At 39.9% G+C, this 19,170-nt stretch overlaps 1 protein-coding gene across 3 annotated transcripts in view; it reads left to right on the top strand.

Annotated features, from left to right (window-relative positions):
- The window catches only part of ABCC8 (ATP binding cassette subfamily C member 8), a 103,029-nt gene that overhangs the window by 76,687 nt on the left and 7,172 nt on the right, over positions 1–19,170 (top strand). For all 3 annotated transcript variants that reach the window (XM_044425761.1, XM_044425762.1, XM_044425763.1), the window contains 10 exons: positions 941–1,040; positions 6,706–6,944; positions 8,680–8,846; positions 11,868–11,937; positions 13,580–13,737; positions 13,984–14,076; positions 16,341–16,443; positions 17,757–17,870; positions 18,457–18,577; positions 18,698–18,828. In XM_044425761.1, coding sequence (XP_044281696.1) covers positions 941–1,040; positions 6,706–6,944; positions 8,680–8,846; positions 11,868–11,937; positions 13,580–13,737; positions 13,984–14,076; positions 16,341–16,443; positions 17,757–17,870; positions 18,457–18,577; positions 18,698–18,828 — 1,296 coding nt within the window. The remainder of the gene's footprint in view (positions 1–940; positions 1,041–6,705; positions 6,945–8,679; positions 8,847–11,867; positions 11,938–13,579; positions 13,738–13,983; positions 14,077–16,340; positions 16,444–17,756; positions 17,871–18,456; positions 18,578–18,697; positions 18,829–19,170) is intronic.

Genomic DNA, 19,170 nt, shown 5'->3' on the forward strand with positions numbered 1-19,170 from the left:
CATCCAAATGGAACCTTGGCTCCCTGAGCTTTGCTCCGTTGGAGCGCGTCCTGCCTTCCTCTGCAGGGGAGAACAGGTCTCTACCCACCTCCATGTGACATCCCCTCACATACCATACCTGTATGTTGCCAACATATCACATAGATACAATTCTAGCCTGACTGTCAGCCACGGTTTGGCCATGTGACTGGTCCATAAAATCACATCCTGAACAGATTCATTCAGGGTGGAAAGATAAACCATGGTAGCTCATGCTGGCTCTTGTCCTCCCCATGCATGCCAGTTGCAAGCTCGATAATTAGTATAATTAACTTCATTGTGCATGGGTTGTTATGATGTTCAAACTTGGCAAGGATGGGTGGCTAGAATGGTTTGCAAACCACCCAGAAACTCATGGCTTGCGGTTTGCAAACTATTCCAGCCACACACCATTGCTAGGTCTGAATGTCATAACAGTTCATAGCTGTCAAGCTTAATTATGCTAATAAGGTGGCTGATGTGCAACACTCAGGGCAAAAACAAGCCATCATAGCTTATTTTCCTCCCATGTTCATATAAGCCCATCTACACTTTCCTCCCTAGTGCATTCTCAGGTGTGAATTTCCCCCCACTCTCTTTGCTATGGTTAGGCTTTTGCTTTCCATTCTTAACAGAAATGCTGGGATGCTGCAGATATGAAACCCATGCAGTGATCCTGATCTCTTGCTCCTGTTAAATGGTTGATCCAACGTTATGTCTAAATCAGTTTCCAGTGATAAATGCAATATATTTCCTGAGAGCCTCTTTGATGTATCTATACATACATCCTTTCTAACAGTTAAATTCATTTGGCATACTTCATTTCTAACAAACAGATTTGAAAATATTATTTGGTAGCTGGATTTTTTTCCCCCACACAAACACTGAAATACTTAGCCTCGCTCATTTCTGCTGCTTATAGGAGACCTTAAATGAACGAAAAAATGAACTGGACAGGAAGAACTTGCAAACAACAATGTGTTCTCGAGAAACTCTGTTCCAAGATGATGATGAAGATGAAGGTAAAGTAAATTGGCTGTGGTGATTAAAATTAATAATGTTCATCTTTTCAAAGTTTACAAATCATATTTATCTTTACAGAGTTTCACAACACCAACATTTAAAAATTTTCAGAAGAAAAAATATGACATGATAATGACGGAGCATGACTGCAAAGTTATTTATATGTTGATTGAAGTTTAAATAATAGTTCTGCTCTGTTTTTGTTCCTATTCTTATTGCAAAGATGTCATGCTTTTCCTGCAGAGTTCAAAATGGAATATTTGGCATTTTGATCTGGTGATTTTTCTTCCATGTATTAATCACACCCAAATTTGACACATTTAGAGTTGGAGCTGCATAACTGAGCTTAACTCTTTCTTGCTAGTTGTGAAGTCGCATCTGACCCACCGCGATCCCATGGACAACTTTCCTCCAGGCCTTCCTGTCTTCCACCATCCCCCAGAGTCCACTTAAGCTCACACCGACTGATTCAGTGACTCCATCTAGCCACCTCATTCTCTTTCATCCCCTTCTTCTTTTGCCGTCATTCGTTCCCAGCATCAGGGTCTTCTCAAGTGAGTCCTTCCTTCTCATTAGGTAACCAAAGTATTTGAGTTTCATCTTCAGTATGTGGCCTTCTAAAGAGCAGTCAGGGTTGATCTCCTCTAGGACTGACCGGTTTGATCACCTTGCGGTCCAGGGAACTCACAGGAGTCTCCTCCAGCACCACAATTCAAAGGCCTCAATCCTTTGGCACTCAGCCTTCCTTATGGTCCAACTTTCACAGCCATACTTTGCAAGAGCTTAACTGTACTCTCTGATTAAAAAAAAAGTATAGGACCCTGAAATTTTATGCATGTCTCCTTAGAAGAAAGCCCCATTTAGTCTACTCTCAGATATGATATTACACCTGAACTGTGTGCGGCTTAAAGTCACATCTTTCTGTATTAGGCTATCCATGAGTTTGTGGTAACAAAATGCAAACATTGTTTAGGCACATCTACTGAAATAGGTGGTTCAAATGAGTTCTTCCTACATAAAGGATATTTCACTTTATCGTTTAATAACTTTTGCTCACACATACACATGATTTGTATTCAGAATAGCCCAGCATAAATCCTGACTAAACCAGATAATTTTGTACAAAATTATATTTACATGCTCATAGAACAAATGTAAAAAGAGTTGAATAGCTGATCAGAATTAAATCTGTTCTGGTTTGGACATATTACAGCTGTCAAAATAACCACTCTTCCTCAATTGAAATTTTTATTCATACATTTCAAGCCCTACAGGAATGTTATCTGCAAGTGCTTTCCATTACATGTGCAACCATTAGATGACATGGTTTCTTTTGGTTTCTGTGAGGACTGGGCCATGGGCGGCAGCAAGGAGGGGCAGAATGCTGGGTCCAGGACACAAGCCCAAGCTGAGCCCACAGCTCACTATGGGCCAGAAGCTTGGGGCAAGCCAGTGGGTCCAGATCAAAGGCAGGGATGAAATCAGTCCGAGGGAGGGTCAGAACACAGTTCCAAAGTCAGTTTACTGGAGAGATGTTGATGCAAGGGCTGTAGCAGGCTGGAGCGAGGCAGGGTCTGCTCAGAGGAAAGATGGAAAGAGGAGGAAGGGCGCCGGCTGGAGCAAGGCAGGAACAAAGCAGGACCAGAGCACAAGAAGTCAGCAGGACACTTGTGTTGCTGTGGCAAAGCGCAGCAGTGCAGGGAAGCATTTTAGGCTTCAGGGTCTCCAGCTGCACTGCACAATTGCTCCACAGGTGCTCCTTGCAAGTGCCCACAAAGGTGCTCCTGGTTTTGCAAGCACTTGCAGAGTTATTCAGGACCTGATCCTGACATTTTCTATGGCTTCTGTATGTAGTGAATCACCTGAAATTAATCTCTAGCTTTGCTGATATCAGCCCTTCTGTGTTTCTCTTCACTTCTGCTCTCTACCACCCTGATTGGTTCTAGTATTACTATATGGTGGCTTATTTATTCAAGTAAGGATCAATCAATGCTACCTATCAAAATGGTTCTATCTACTGCTAGTAACATTGCCAACAAGATGGGACTCATTTCCATCTGTCAACAGCAAGTTCCCCAGTAAACCCAAATGGCATGTTAAAATTTGGAATAGTGCTCACACGGAGAAGCTGACACTTCCGAGTAAGGAAAGTAAGTTGATATCTTTAGCTGTGGTATAGGGCAGGATCAACATAGAGGAAAACATCTCCTGAACATTTTTCAGAGCAGGAAGAGAAAATAATCTACATCAAGATAACTGATGAACCACTCTTGCCGTAGCAGGAATGAGGTGATATTGATTTTTGCTATTTGTGAGAACTTAGCCTAGCAGAAATGGAGAATGAGGAAAATAGTGATCAAACAGTGACTGGGCACTTCCTTCCCCTTTTCCCCCACTTCACACTAGCAGTTTAAACGATTGCAAGATTATAATGAAAGCCTAAAGTTTGCAATTTCAGCTGGTTTTTGTTGCAAAGTTCCATGTGTTCTAATCACTGCATTTGTGCAGTCAGAATTAAGCATCACTCTGTTCAATGGAGCTTACTCCCAAGTAGCAATGCATAGGACTACAGTTATGATAATCCTCGGAAATGAGTCTTTACACTATGTATTGTTGCACTTTGCAGCTGGGGTTTCAGGATGATGAACTGCCGCACTTCAAAGTATAATACTACAACAATGGTCTATGTTATTACTGCCACAGATATACCATACAGAAAACTCAGAAAACATTAGGCTAGCAATGTAGAAATTGATTTATGGATGAACTTCAGCTTATGTCTGAGGTTAAGTCATTCCTGTATAAAGCATAGATCAATGTAATGTGTTCAGATGTGTTTGGGGTTGATTGCTATTTTGGTGACTTCTTTTATTTGTTTGGATTATTTAGCTTTCTCCTACAGTATCTATTTAGTATAGATGGGGTTAATTCTAGCATTGGGTAAAATGAAGCAGGTGCCTCGGATGCGGGAGGAAAAGGAAGTAGCAGGGAGGTGTTGGCGGACAGAGCTGTGTGTGCTCTGTGCCACTTGTGCTAATCTGCTGCCCTTGGATGTTGCTGTCCCATCACAAGGTGGATACAAGATGCAACTGCCAGTCCAGTCAACCTCTGTACATGGAATGAGGACATTTTTCCTGTAGTCAGCCTGGATTGTGAAACCTCAACACTGGAAGGATAAGAGCTAGTTCTCAGTCTGACTTTTATCTTGGAAGGGCTAGGTTCACGTGATCACAGAAACATAGAAACAGAGCGAGTCAGAAGGGGTCTCCCAGGCCACCTAGTCTGACCCCTGGCTCCAGCCAACTCCACTTACAATATGCCCACCATGTGCATGTCCAGCCTATCTTTGAACACCTGCACCGATGGGGCCTCAATGACCTCTCATGGAAGCCCATTCCACACCCTCGGGGTCCTGACTGTCAGGAAGTGCTTCCTGGCATCCAAACGAAACCTTGGCTCCCTGAGCTTTGCTCTGTTGGAGCGCGTTCTGCCTTCCTCTTCAGGGGAGAGCAGGTCTCTACCCATCTCCATGTGACATGCTCTCACATACCTGTGTGTCGCCAACATATCCCCTCTGAGTCTCCTCTTCTCCAGGCTGAAGAGACCGAGTTCCCTCAGTCTCGCCTCATACGGCATCCCCTGCAAACTGGCCACCAACCTTGTGGCCCTACACTGCACTGACTCCAACCTGGCTATATCCTTTCTGTAATGAGGGGCCCAAAACTGAACACAATACTCCAGTTGCGGGCGCACTAGAGTCGTGTAGAGTGGTAGCAATACCTCTCTTGATCTAGAAGCCACACTTCTGGCTATGCAACCAAGGGTGGCGTTCGCCCTCTTGACCACCGCATCACACTGCTGACTCATGTTTAGCCTGCAGTCAACCAGCACCCCGAGGTCCCTTTCACAAGTGCTGCTCTCTAGCCACTTGTAATCATAAACCAGGGTGGCTTATTCTCTCACCCTCACATGCTGGTCATGGGCTGCCTAATTAGCACAATTGCCCATGCTGGGCATGGGTTGTGATGTTTGAATCTGGCAAGACTAGATGGCTAGGGTGCTTTACAAAACACCCGGAAACCCTTGTTCTAGGGTTGCAGGGTAGTTTGTAAACCACACCATCCACCTATCCTTACTGGATTCAGGGATCCTAACAACCCTTGTCAGTGAGGTTAAATATGTTAATTAGGTGGTTTATGGCTTACCATAGATATATTTGAGAGGACAACTCCTTGAGCTCCTTGAAGTGGTATGCAAATGCTACATGAACGGAAATAGTTGGAGTAAAAGGTCTCTTTTCCTTACTAGAAAGTTTAACAGGAAATTCTTAATTTCAGCAGAACCAATTTTAGCATGTGTAAAGATCCCTAATTTGACATTAATGCATGTATAGTTATTTATTTCAACTGGGAAGGATATTGAAAGTCATACATAGGTCACTTTTCTTTGGGACTGCTAAGATTACTTTCTGCATCTATAAATCATGGCTTCCTGAAGAAAATTCTGAGCAACTGTTAAATAATTTAGGCACTGTCTAAAATTGAAAGACCATGAATTAATAATGAATGGCTGGTGCACAGACCTTATTTAGAAAATGTAATCACTATAGAATGTAGCATAGAATTTTTCAGACTAAACTGTAATAGTGGATGGATCAATTGAAAATTATGGATATATTTTAAATGTTCATTCAGTCTGTACTTAGGTCTGTAAACACACACATACACACAGGCACACAGGTGTATTCACAAGGAAGCTTGAGAACTTCTCTGTATTGCAAAACAGAAAGATTTCGGTTCTTGTGTTCTGCCCTGACCTTCCCTGGCATGGATTGAACATAATGGACATACCCAGAAGGCCACATTGAAAGACACTTAGTTTCTTTGGAGGGGAGTTTTGTCTGATCCCATGAGCCAGTCACTGCTTTAAAAATGGAGGTAGATAGGTGGATGCATCTATTTCCTTTGCCTAAGTCAACCACCTCCTCTTTTGTCAGGCAGTGTTCTTTTCTACACCAACGCTGGTAAGCCTCAACTCAGTCCTTTAGACTGTCAGGTATGAGACTTAAAGTAACCTGTCAGAGGAGATCAACCCTGACTGCTCTTTAGAAGGCCAGATACTGAAGATGAAACTCAAATACTTTGGCCACCTAATGAGAAGGAAGGACTCCCTGGAGAAGAGCCTAATGCTGGGAACAATAGATGGCAAAAGAAGAAGGGGACGGCAGAGGATGAGGTGGCTAGATGGAGTCACTGAAGCAGTTAGTGTGAGCTTAAGTGGACTCTGGGGGATGGTGGAGGACAGGAAGGCCTGGAGAATTGTTGTCCATGGGGTCTTGATGGGTTGGACACGACTTCGTGGCTAACATAACATATAACACCAAAGTACCAAGGACGAGAAAAATTGCTTCAAAAGGAATAACACTTGGTGCCCATTCAGCGCCAGTTCAACAAAGGTTTAGGTGCCCTTTGATGGCAGTGAGGACAATTATTATAGTATTGTTTTATTATTTGTTTTATTATGCTGTTTATCTTATTGCATTTTATTATAAACCACCTAAGAACCCTATGGGCTATGGGGCAGTAAATAAATGAAATAAATAAATAGTGAGGGATTTGTAATATGATTTTATAGTCCAGTAACCATTTTCTTGTTGATTTGCAGATGAAACACCAGAAAGTGATGATGACGACAACCTGTCTTCTGTCCTTCATCAAAGAGCAAAGATGCCTTGGCGAGCATGTGGGAAATACCTTAGCTCCGCAGGATTCCTTCTCTTGCCTTTGCTGGTTCTTTCACAGCTCCTAAAACATTCTGTTATGGTGTCCATTGACTACTGGCTAGCCCACTGGACATCTGAGGCCATTTCATTCAAGGCAGGGAGGAATTTGTCTTCTAATGAGGTATGGTTTCTTCCAAACTAATGGGCAGTCGGGGAGAGGCCTGGGTTGGTGAGGAAGTTTCTCCTTATGTTAATCTCTAGTTGCAAAGTAACATGTTTCTAATTTACCATTGGATTATGGACTTTACAAAAATGTGATCTCTGTGTAGATCACCACCAAGTTATACCCCAACTTTAAGCTTCAAAACATAGCAGCTTTCTCACAAAAGTTAAAGGTGCCTCTGCAATTTGAGTATTGTTGCAATCTTAAACACTTTTGCGGGGGAGTACTCCTGTTGAACTGAATGGGACTCATTCTGAGTAAATATGCTTATGGTTTCATTTTATATCTGTAAGTGCAAACTGTAAGTCATCAATATCCCAGTTTCGTGTCACTCCTGTGTTAAAAGACTTAAGAGTGACAATGTATCTTGTCATGGCTCCACGCTAACTCCATCTCTTATAAAACAGAGGAAGCCTTGGGCTGCTTCGTACTTATTTTATTCAACACAAACATTAATCTCAATTCAAAAAGGCACATATTCTATAATGTGAAGAGAGTAGCAAAAGTATTTTAAATACACTATTGATACACAAAGCAGAATGAGGCACTGGGCTGAATTGCACAATCAGAATAAGCTGTTATATCATTCATGGCATGTGCCAGGCATGCCTGACACGTGATTTTCACAAGCATCACCCAGGTGTGGCTTGTGTCATCTGAACCCTGATGGCATGGCTTGTTGAATGGGGAATAATCCATTGGCTTCTGAAGGGTTGTTGGAAGGTGGTTTCACCTGATGGCAAGTCATGCTGCTTAGGTTCAGATGACATGAAACAGCAAGCTGTGCATGAGTGTCGATTCTGGAAGTTATGTCAGAGGTTCAATTATGGAAAGGAAGAAAAATGAAATAAACACCCCATGCTTGCTTAAAACATGTCATGTGAACCAGGTCATTTGGAAGACACAGGACTACCACCAAAAACGTGCTCACCATGTTCGTTTTCCAATTTCCCATCATTACCAAAATTCCCTTATGATATAAACATCATTATTATGTGAAATCCCCTTTTCCACATTTTTGATGCACATCCTTCAGAAAAGGTAATACATGAAGCAGCTATTACAGTTATATTTTCTAAAAGGGATCGTTTCACTGCACATCCATTGTTTTTAGCTGCAGCTACTAAGCAGTGCGTAGCTTGTGACTATCCATTTCTAGATTACCTCTTATATAAATGACAATGGCACAGGATTTTTTTTCATTGCTAAAAGAAAGACATAATTGATTCAAAGAATATCAGCATAATTAGTTTACTTCTTTAAGGAGAGACTAATTATTTCTCTGGGTCAGATGTGATGTTGGCATTATTTAATTAAAACCTAGACTGACTTGTTTAAAGCAATTTGTGTTTATAAACAATGTATTATTAAATGTAGTTACATTTAGCTAAATGTTCATCTGCTCTCCCTCATTCAGGATGGGTAACAATTTACTTACACATAAATAAAATAGCATTCTGTTTTGTAACAGTGCTTAAAGTGTATTTTTAATGTTTAATTTCAAGTATTGTCAAATGAAATGTCTAAAATCAAATCCAAACTCTAAATGCTGAATGCTTTATTTTCCTAAGTATAAAGTGAAAATAAAATTTGTACTATAAAACTGGGAAAATATCCCAGAGTCATTAATCTTGTTGTTTTACTAAACTATTGAGTGCTTTTGTTTGAGTCATCTTTTCCCCTCTTTCTTTAGGAACCCAGATTTAATCATTCTCCCTATTCAAGAATATTCAGCATTCTCTGCTGTCTTGGGATTATATTATGTCTTGTAACATCAATAGCAGTCGAGTGGACTGGTTTAAAAGTCGCCAAGAAGCTACACTGTTTTCTGCTGAATAAAATTATTTTGGCACCAATGAGGTATTGTGCAGTATGTGATAAGAAGAGAGAGTGTTAAGATAATGGAGTTCCATGTAATTGCAAGTTTGTCTTCCATATGCAATTCTACCTAAACAATTTCTTTTTGTTTGGTTACTTTTCAATTTAATTTTAGTGCATTCTGTCAGGCATACAATAGGATGATGAAAGTGTGCAGAGTTCCTTCTTGTCCCAGCATTCTAGAACAACCAAGAACATGGAATAGAATACGCAAAGACATGAATGACCTACACTACATGCCACTCCCAATTACATATGTGTGCATTAACACCAATCCACATTAGTGCTAATTCCCCCCAAACTGGTCTCTAAATCTGTGGAATTCAGGTGACTCAGAAAAGGCTATTCTGCTATGGGTCAGATTCACAGAAGATGAAATTCATATGAATCTGCTGTGTATTTCTCCAGATTTGTGAATCTTACCCTGACTCCACCACATGAACTCATTATTTTCCTGTCATAGAACCACAAAATTGTAAAGTTTGCAGGACCTCAAAACAATGAAATGCTATCTAACCAGCCTCTTCTCCAAAAGGGACTATGAATTTACCAGCTTCCCCTCTTTTCACACAGATGAACAGGTGCATTACAAAAAATGTAGCATATCCAGCTATACTTTTCCTGTCCTAATTCTAGATCGAAATCCCTTAGGTAGGCTCCAAATATTTCCTCTTCTCACAACCAGTCCCCTGGTGGACTCAATGATGTACTGCTCCTTTAGATCTTACTCTGCCTTCGGCAAGGGGCGGCATAGAAATGTTTTAATAAATAAATAAATAAATAAATAAATAAAATACCTTTGAAGTTAACTTTCGGTTTTGTGGTTGACTTTCAGTTGAGTAAAATGCTCTCCATTGTACTGCTCTTTGCTCACCGTGTGTTTCTTGAAATAAATTATTCTAAATTCATGAGGCTGTATACATTGCAGGCACCATATAAAGAGAGAAATTTTATTGAACAGGTGTATACTACATTTTTATTATACAATTATTCTTAGTATATATTAATTCATTGGGTAACGGATGAAAAAGCTCTTTTCTTTCCAAGTCTATTATTTTTAAAATATATTATAAAAAGTTTATAAGCATAATAATGCTTAATATTAATCAAAGAAAACAATAAAGTTCACTGATTTGTGTTGGCAAAGCAATTGCTAATTTCCCATGAAATTCATCTTTATAATCTGTATGGAACACAGTGCCTTTTGCAGGTATTGTGGAGGGAATAATATGGTTTCATCACAGAGTTGCTAAAAAGTCACTAGAGACCTGATTAGAATGTTGATTCTGTTACAGAGATTCAAAAGAGAGAGGCAGGGCGCTTAACATGAATAATGATGAAAGCATACATTTCTTCTTTTTATTATATGTTCCTCTTTATGCTTAATAAAGTAACTGACTTGTCAGACCATGGCATAAAAAGTAGATTTCCTTATACCATATGCAATGATCACATTTCCACATTATAACAAATATTTGATATTCAGAAGAACCAAATGATATAATTCTCTTAAGGGAGGAGACTAGATAAGTGAATTCCTTCCCTGACTATGGAAAGCTAGCACTTTGATATGTAATGAATTAATTCACTGGTATGTTTTTCAGTGAATGAATTTTAATATGTGCTTAGAGGGCAGTACCATGTCTGCTCTTCTGAACTTTAATATTAGAACCACCTTTCATTGCTATTTAATGTATCATGGCATTAGCTACACCCTGATCTATGTGTGGAAGCCCAAATACAGTGCACTGCTCCTGTTTGCTCTTCCTTTCCAATGATATTTTTGCTATCACCAAATGATTTTTTTTAAATTTTCCCCAGCTGCCTCCATCAAACAGCTTTAAAGCCCTCCAGGTCTCTAGTAAGGGTGCCGAAAAGGCACAATCCTGTTCATGATTAGGCTAGTTAGGGCATGCTAGGAGTTGTAGGGCTTTTTCCCATCTAAACATGCATAGGATTATACTTAAAGTAGTGTAAGTTTTAGCTTTTCAGTGTGGGATGGGTAACCAATCAAGAAAAGAGATGACACAGTTTAAACAACAAAATTTCAAACATTTACTAGAGAAATATTGTTATTAAGAAATCTGTTTTAACATCTCAATAGTTACAGTGTGTATACATTTAAACAAAACCAGAAAAACAACATGGTAAGAAAATAACTAGGGTAATGCAGCCAGCTAAACCTAATTCAGCTATGTCTTTATTTGCCAGCTGTATCTGATGGAAAAGTTTTCAGCTTTTCTAGACAGCTATCTTTTTTGATAAGGGTCTTCTTTCCTTTCAACTTTTCCTGTTTCAGCCTTCTGACAAACTATTTCTGGTTTCTAGTGTTTATATGTTAAAGTTAGCTCGTGTTTTAACAATTGTGACCATGCAGAAAGTCTCATCTTTACTTTGAATTCCTTCTGCTGAGGACTTTGCACACTTTTCTGCAAAACAAGAAGCCTTTCATTCCACAATATAAACAAAAGCAGTTTTTGACCTTGTTGGCCATCCGGTCAACCACCAGTCCACTCCCTTTAGCAGCCTTATTCATGTAGTCTCTCTCTCTCTCACTAATGCCAGAATCTTTTATCTTTTGGATCAGCAGACACACAAAGGGAAGTAACCATATAGCACTGAAAATTAAAGGAATGATCTGTCACATAGTGAAAAATAAATATTGCATTAAATTTATACTACTATGAATCCATTGTGCACTTAATTTGATCTCCAAATAGTTTTATAGCTTTCTGCTGCCCTATTCTACTGAATAGGAAATGAATTGCTAGTTTGATTCAGTTTGCACAAGGAATTAAAGAAAAAAATAGATAAGTAATTCAAAGTTGTAAAATGCAATTATATTTTTAGAATAGCATGACTCCCTACTGAAAAAAGAAATGAAGGATCTTGTTCACTATAGTAAAATAACAGTTTTATGGGATTTCAGTATACTGTATAGTCTCAGAAACTATGCATGTCAATTTCAATACAAAACTTGGTGGTTTTTATTGCTCATTACAGGTTTTTTGAAACAACACCACTGGGAAGTATCTTGAACAGATTTTCAGCTGATTGTAACACTATTGACCAGGTACATTATAATCATTTTCACTAATAATGAATTCTGATGGTCTCAAGGCAAGTTCCAGTTTGACTGCCCATAAACTTCTGAACTCATAAGATTTGGGGCATCCAATAGAGAGTGAGAGAAGATGGGAGGCACATTGCTTCTGTAATTTACTTGTCCAAAATACTTACATGGATAATTTTTGACCATCTCTGTGTTTTAGTCCTGCTTGTGAGGAGAAGCTGAAGCAGTACTGTGATTCCTTGTATCCTGGCAGAGCCTCATTTCTCCCCACCCTGTCCCCAAGAGTGTGTCCCCAGTGCCAGCTCTGAAGTCACAGTTGTGACTTTGGAGCTGTAGCAAGCATGGAAGGAAGTTCAGAGCTGAGGTTCTGAATTGTTCTATAGCCATCTGGACAGCATCTAGCAAGCTCATGATTAATCACCCTCAATAAAAAAATTAATCTCAATGCATACCATATGCATTGGACAATATAAATAATGCTTGTATGAAATAGTATGGTAGTATTTTATATATGTGAGAACATTTATGATGTTAGATTCCCACAAGGACATCTTTAGTTTTTCTGTTTAGAATTAAAATTACATGAGCCAAAAGAGCTTCATCCAGTTTTTTATACCTTTGATTAACACTCTGGCTGTCTTTTTGCTTCCGGCCATTTCTATTATTAGTTTGACAGTTCCTAGGGATGGATATAATGTAAAATAATTGTCTTTGCTAACCAAATGAAAATTCAGACCCTAGTTTGAGTTTCCAGGTATACAACAGGCAAACAATGATTTTTTAGCTGCTTGTCTGCTTTTGTTTCCCATCCAATCAGGGCTCATCTTCATCAGTTTACTGAAGTTATGGTGACTTCATGAAGTGGAACAATGGCACTAATTGTGGTTATCACTATTTTCTGAGTGCAGACAAAGCAACAAATCACAGTATAAACTGTGGTTTGCAAACCAGATTTAATCTGTAGTCTCTGAATCTTTTGTCCTGCCTGCACTTGCTTATCACCAGTGGGAATACCAACAGCAGTAATTTTATACATATAGAATCATAGAATAGTAGAGTTGAAAGGGGCCATGAAGGCCATCAGGTCCAACCCCCTGCTGTTACAGGACACCACATTACACCATCTCACTTAGATGACTGTCCAGGTTCTTTTTGACTGTCTCTAATGTACAGTCTATGATTCTGCTGACATATCTGGGGCCTCCAGGGCTAGAATCTCCTCTCCACTGGTGGAATGGAGGCTCTGATTCCATTCTATAACCTCTTTGATGGCCATCCCTCAAGCATTAGAATTACTCTGCACATTGGCGAAGTTCTTACATCCCAGTCCTGTGCAGCTGCATTGAACCCCATTCTGCATAGTATCATGTTTTTACTTCTTTAAACCTTCCAGTTGACTGATATACATAGATTACATTCTGCTTCTGTAATGAAGCCATACTTAAAACTTTTCATCAGAATCCACCACCAAATGTTTTGAATGCTCAAAAATTTAAAAGATCAAAAAAAATTTAAACTGTACATGACTTCATTACACAAGTGGAAGGAAAGCCCCAAATGAATTGTTGATTTAATGTTCATCATTATTTCCTTCTTTACTCTTAATATTTTTTTCATTGTTTTGTTGTGTTTACCTGCTTAGCACATTCCTGCCACCTTGGAGTGCCTGAGCCGTTCCACCTTGCTCTGTTTATCAGCTCTTGCTGTGATTTCGTATGTTACGCCCGTGTTTCTCATAGCTCTCATTCCTCTTGGTGTCATATGCTATTTCATCCAGAAATACTTTAGAGTAGCATCAAGGTAAGTGCTTCATGATTGCATATTAAAACAGGTTTGTTTGTTTATTTGTTTATATATAGGCATGTAGATATCACAATGAACCCTTCTTTAGACTAATATGCAATCAGTGTTGTTGTGATAGGTACCCTTAGCATTTTAAGCTCCAAAATACTGTACAACTATTTCAAACGTCAAATATATTAGGGGGGAAAACACACACACACACACACACAGAGGTTTTATCAAACACCTAATGTTTGCTTTCAGGGATCTGCAGCAGTTGGATGACAGTACCCAGCTCCCATTACTTGCTCATTTCTCAGAGACCGTGGAAGGTCTGACAACTATACGAGCATTCAGGTATGTGTTTTATTTTTGCTTTTGCACTGATTTACCAGTGCAGTGAGGATTTTACTGAGTATATGCTACCTAATCAGCTTGTCTTTATTTTTAAATTAAGAGTTTAATAAATAAAGATACTCACCATTCCCATATGTGTTTGAATATGCTATATGAAGCAGTCTGTTCATATTTATTTATTTGCTTATTTTTAGATTTAGGGCTCTCTGGGTGGTGTACAGTTAAAAATCAGTAATATAATAAAGAATCCATAAAATACCACAATACTACAATAGGAGTAAGTTTTAAATCAATTCAAAATCCATAAAAATATAAACAATATTAAACAAGCCTATTAAAATACCTAGAAAATAGATCAGACTTTGCCCAGTGCCAGAATGCTGGAAATGGGGTAAACGTCTTTGGGGATCCCATTCCAGAGGTGAGGTGCAACTGCCAAGAAAGCCCTTCACTTTTTGGGCGGATGGTTCTTTAAGAAGGCCCTCCGACTCACATCTTAAAGAATGGGTAGGTATGTATGGGAAAAGGCAGTCCTTCAGGTATCCTTGAATATTGCAACTGTATCATTTTACCTTGGTACTGATGTGCACGATCCATCACAGAAATGAGCAAAAACTTGAAATGCTGAAAAGTTGTCTTCCTTCAGCATATTTGACCCAATAGGTTTTAAGGGCCCATTTTCCGAAGCTGGGCAGATGTTCATCCATTGCTCATATGATCCCCACATTCTTCATGTGTCTATGGTATCATCCTGGTACAAGGAGCACAGCTTTGCTTGTACCGGAGCATTTGTTTTGTCGATGTACTGTTGATCCTACTGTATTTTATTGTAAACTGCCCTGAGAGCACTCTGGGCTGTGGAGAGGTATGTTAATGTTCTAAATGAATTAATAAAGTGCCCAGTTCCTCCTACCACATGGCTATACGTGGAAAGTCTATTGTTACCTGTATTTTTTCATACGAGTTCCCTTGCTTGCAACTTTGTTGCTCCAAGGTTTCTTTTCAAATTTACTAATTTAGTGCAAGTAGGCCATTAAATCTGACCTATCTTACTCAATGAGAAGTCACCTTAAAATCTGTATGTATTTAAAGTAGCTAGCACTTTTTGGTCATGTGTCTTACACATTGTTGTTGTTAGTTGCGAAGTCGCGTCTGACCCATCGCGACCCCATGGACAACATTCCTCCAGGCCTTCCTGTCCTCCACCATCCCCCGGAGTCCACTTAGGCTCACACCAACTGCTTCAGTGACTCTATCTAACCACCTCATCCTCTGCCATCCCCTTCTTCTTTTGCCATCTGTTGTTCTCAGTGTTAGGCTCTTCTCCAGGGAGTCCTTCCTTCTCATTAGGTGGCCAGAGTATTTGAGTTTCATCCATTGAAGCCCGGGCCCAATTCAAGGTGTTATGACCTATAAAGCCCTAAATGGCTTGGGTCCTGGCTACCTGAACGAGCGCTTACGTCCGTATATGCCCAACCACCCTTTGAGATCTGCGGGAGAGTCCCTTCTCCAGGAACCGTCCATGAAAGAAATTAGGAGAGTAAGTACTCGGAGAAGGGCTTTCTCTGTGGTGGCGCCCAACCTATGGAATTCACTCCCCAAAGAGGTCCGCCTGGCACCGTCGTTACTGGTTTTTCGGCGCCAGGTAAAGACCTTTTTATTTAAACATCATTTTAATTATTAAAACATATGATCTGGCCAGGGCAACTTCTTCTTCCTTCTCTTTTCTCCTCCTATATTTTTATTTACTTATTTTATACTGATAATTTTAATTTTATATTTGTAACTCAGTGTATTTTTTGTATTTTTGTATTTAATGGTAATTTATTATGTTCTATTGTATTTCAATGTATTTTATTGTGTTGTAAGCCGCCCCGAGGTTTCGGCAAGGGGCGGCATAGAAATGTAATCATCATCATCATCATCATCATCATCTTCAGGATCTGGCCATGGCTATGTCCTATTATTATTGATATTATTCATTGTATTATGTATTGATACTATGTATTACATCATGTATTATATTATTGTATTAAGGTTTGTTTGATTTTGCATCGCTTAAATATTGTAGTGCTTGATTATATTGTTCCAATGTATTATTGTATTTTTATGGAATACATTTTTTTTAAATTGTAAGTCACCCAGAACCCTATGGGCTATGGGGTGGCATACAAATGTAATAAATGAAATGAAATGAAACATTTAGGGAAAAGCAAATATTTCCACTGCGTTCATCTCTTTTCATTTTTCTTTCTTTTATACAGGTATGAATCACGGTTTAAGCAGAAGCTTCTTGAATATACAGATTCTAACAACATCGCATCCCTTTTCCTTACAGCTGCCAATCGCTGGCTGGAAGTTCGGATGGCAAGTATATTACTCTAGTCTAAATAGATGGCAGGTCATGATATTTATTCTTACTGGCTGACTTAGGATTGCCTGTTGGTTTCTGGTAAGGTTTGTTATAATGCTTCCTTGATTTCTTTATCTGGTACCCAAAGCAAAACTTTATTTCTTCAAATTCTGCTTCTCACACAACTGATAAAGGAACAGGGAGTTCCCACCACACACAATCCTAAACAGGCTTTAATGTCTTTGCAAGTTAATGCCTTTGGCACAGCAGGGGCTAAAGCCCAGGGCCACACACTCCGTCCCCCCATGGCCACCTAGAGAGCAGCAGGTGATTGTGACCGTGATGGACATGCCTGGCAAGGGCTTGCTCCTGTCACACAGGCTGGCACTGCTCAGCACAGCATCTTATTCTTTTTTCTTCCATCCTGTCAAGGGTGGAAAGAGCATGGAAGCAAATGCCATGTGCATGCTTCTTCCACCCTTCGAACCGCTTAGAGAGCCAGTTGTGGTCTCTAAAGCTTCTGCTGTGGCTCATGAGGAGAGGCTGAGCTGCCACGGGGGTGCAGTGTATTCATTTTCCCCTCCCCACATCCTGGAACACCAGTCCAATGCCAGCTCTGAACTTGGTCTTTTCTACCTCAGAGCTGCAGCTGAAATGGGTGGAGAAGAAATGGCACTCCAAAATCTGACCTCAGAATGCATTTCTTAAGTTGGAACAAGAGTCCACATTTTCTTGGGACTCTGTCTAGTGCTATAAGATCATTCTTAATTTACATTTCTATCCCACCATTTTCCCTCTTGTGAGGAACCCATGTGACTTACATAGTCATCTCCATTTTATTATCACAACCCAGAGTTGGTGACTGGCCTAGTTACTAAGTGAGCTTCCTGGCCAACTCCTAGCCCAGTGCTCCTACCACTCCACACTGACTCTCCTGTTGTTCACATTTATGATTCCTCCCACAAATGTACACAACAGAATTATAAAACCTTTCAGCCTCAGTAATTCCAAGGTTCTGATGCTTGAAGGAATAGTTGAATTGATGATATTGATACTGTACTGAGGGCCAGTGTGGTGAAGCAGTTAGAAAGTTACCCTCGCCCTGGAAAGACCCAGGTTCGAATCTTCACTCAGCCACTGCACAACCTTGGGCTAGTTACCCTCACTTTCAGCCTAGCCTACTTTAATGGGTTGTTGTGATGAAATAATGGCTGAAGGGGAATCCATATTTGCTTCTTGGAGGCATGGTGGGATAAAAATACAGTAGAGAAAAAGATCAATTATATTGTCTTCTGTGCTATTATTATTTGTATTGTTATTTCTTTAGGAATATATTGGGGCATGTGTGGTCCTTATTGCAGCGGTCGCTTCAATTACGAACTCTCTGTACAGTAATCTTTCTTCAGGTCTTGTAGGCTTGGGACTTACCTATGCTTTGATGGTAAGTAAATTAAAAAGGAAAGGTTCCATCAAGGTGTTGAAGTTGCCATTCAGCCTGCATTTGTTTCCCAAAATATACAAAGTATGAAGGATAAGCATTCAGTTTGTCTCAAACTGGTTGTTACAGCCAAATGCTGCAACCACAGAAATGGGCTAGGAAAAATTGAAGTGCAGTATCTCAGGAATGTTATTGATAGCAAACTGTGTTCTGACCAGTATTCAGATATTTAGACTTTTGGAGAACAAGAATGCTCTGTTACTTATGAGAGCAGGGAGTGGACAGCGTACAACTGTATCATTCCACTAGCACAGATATTCTGCTAGCAGACACTGGGTTCTGATGTATACAGAAGAGAAGGATCCTGAACACGCCTGTACAGGCAGTCATGCTATTGCTTGCACAAGTGCAATGCACAAGTACTTGCACAGCAGAAAGATCTGGTGGAGCTCTGCTAGTGCTGTTTGAGTCTGCAGAACAATACTGTTGAGTGCTGCTCACTGACTTTTATGTAATTTGAATTCTGGCTTTAAGATTGTTGCTGCATTTTATACCACTTACACAGCGCTTATTTAGCTATTTATTTTAGGTATCTAACTACCTAAACTGGATGGTTCGTAACCTGGCTGACATGGAACTCCAGCTGGGAGCTGTAAAAAGACTCAACGGCCTTATAAAAACTGAGGCTGAAAACGATGAGGGGCTCCTTTGTGAGTATGATGTTGTATACATTGCAGAAAGGGCTTGTTAAACCATTTAGTGGTTCCTAGTGAGATGCTGGATGGTTGCTGTTTTGATACATGTGTGTGTGTGTGTTGCCTTCATTGTAGCTCCAGCGCAAATTCCTCAGAACTGGCCTGACCAGGGTGAGATTCAGATACTAAACCTGAGTGTCCGCTATGACAGTACTCTGAAGCCTGTGCTAAAACATGTCAATGCCCACATCTCTCCAGGACAAAAGGTAATGCGGAAGTGCTAATACAAGATGATAGCTCCACCTGTCATGTTTAGTCAGAACTTTATCCTTGAGATGTGGAGCTCAACACTATACCTTTGAGATACTTGTTTCTCAGCTATGCCGGAAAATGATTCCTATTTGAGACTGCAATCCTATGCATAGTTAGCTGGAAGCTGTTGGACTCAGTTGGGACTTCTCAGTGTCTGTTAATGTTTGCTATTTGTTCTCAACATTGTTTGGATGCTTCCCTATTAAAATCTTTTCTGTTACACTGGCATTTCTGCAGTGTGATCCCAAACATGTTTACTTAGAAATAAGCTCCACTGGACTCACTGGGACTTACTC

Source organism: Varanus komodoensis, unplaced genomic scaffold (assembly GCF_004798865.1).
Source record: "Varanus komodoensis strain SLA01 unplaced genomic scaffold, ASM479886v1 scaffold16, whole genome shotgun sequence".
Lineage (NCBI taxonomy): Eukaryota > Metazoa > Chordata > Lepidosauria > Squamata > Varanidae > Varanus > Varanus komodoensis.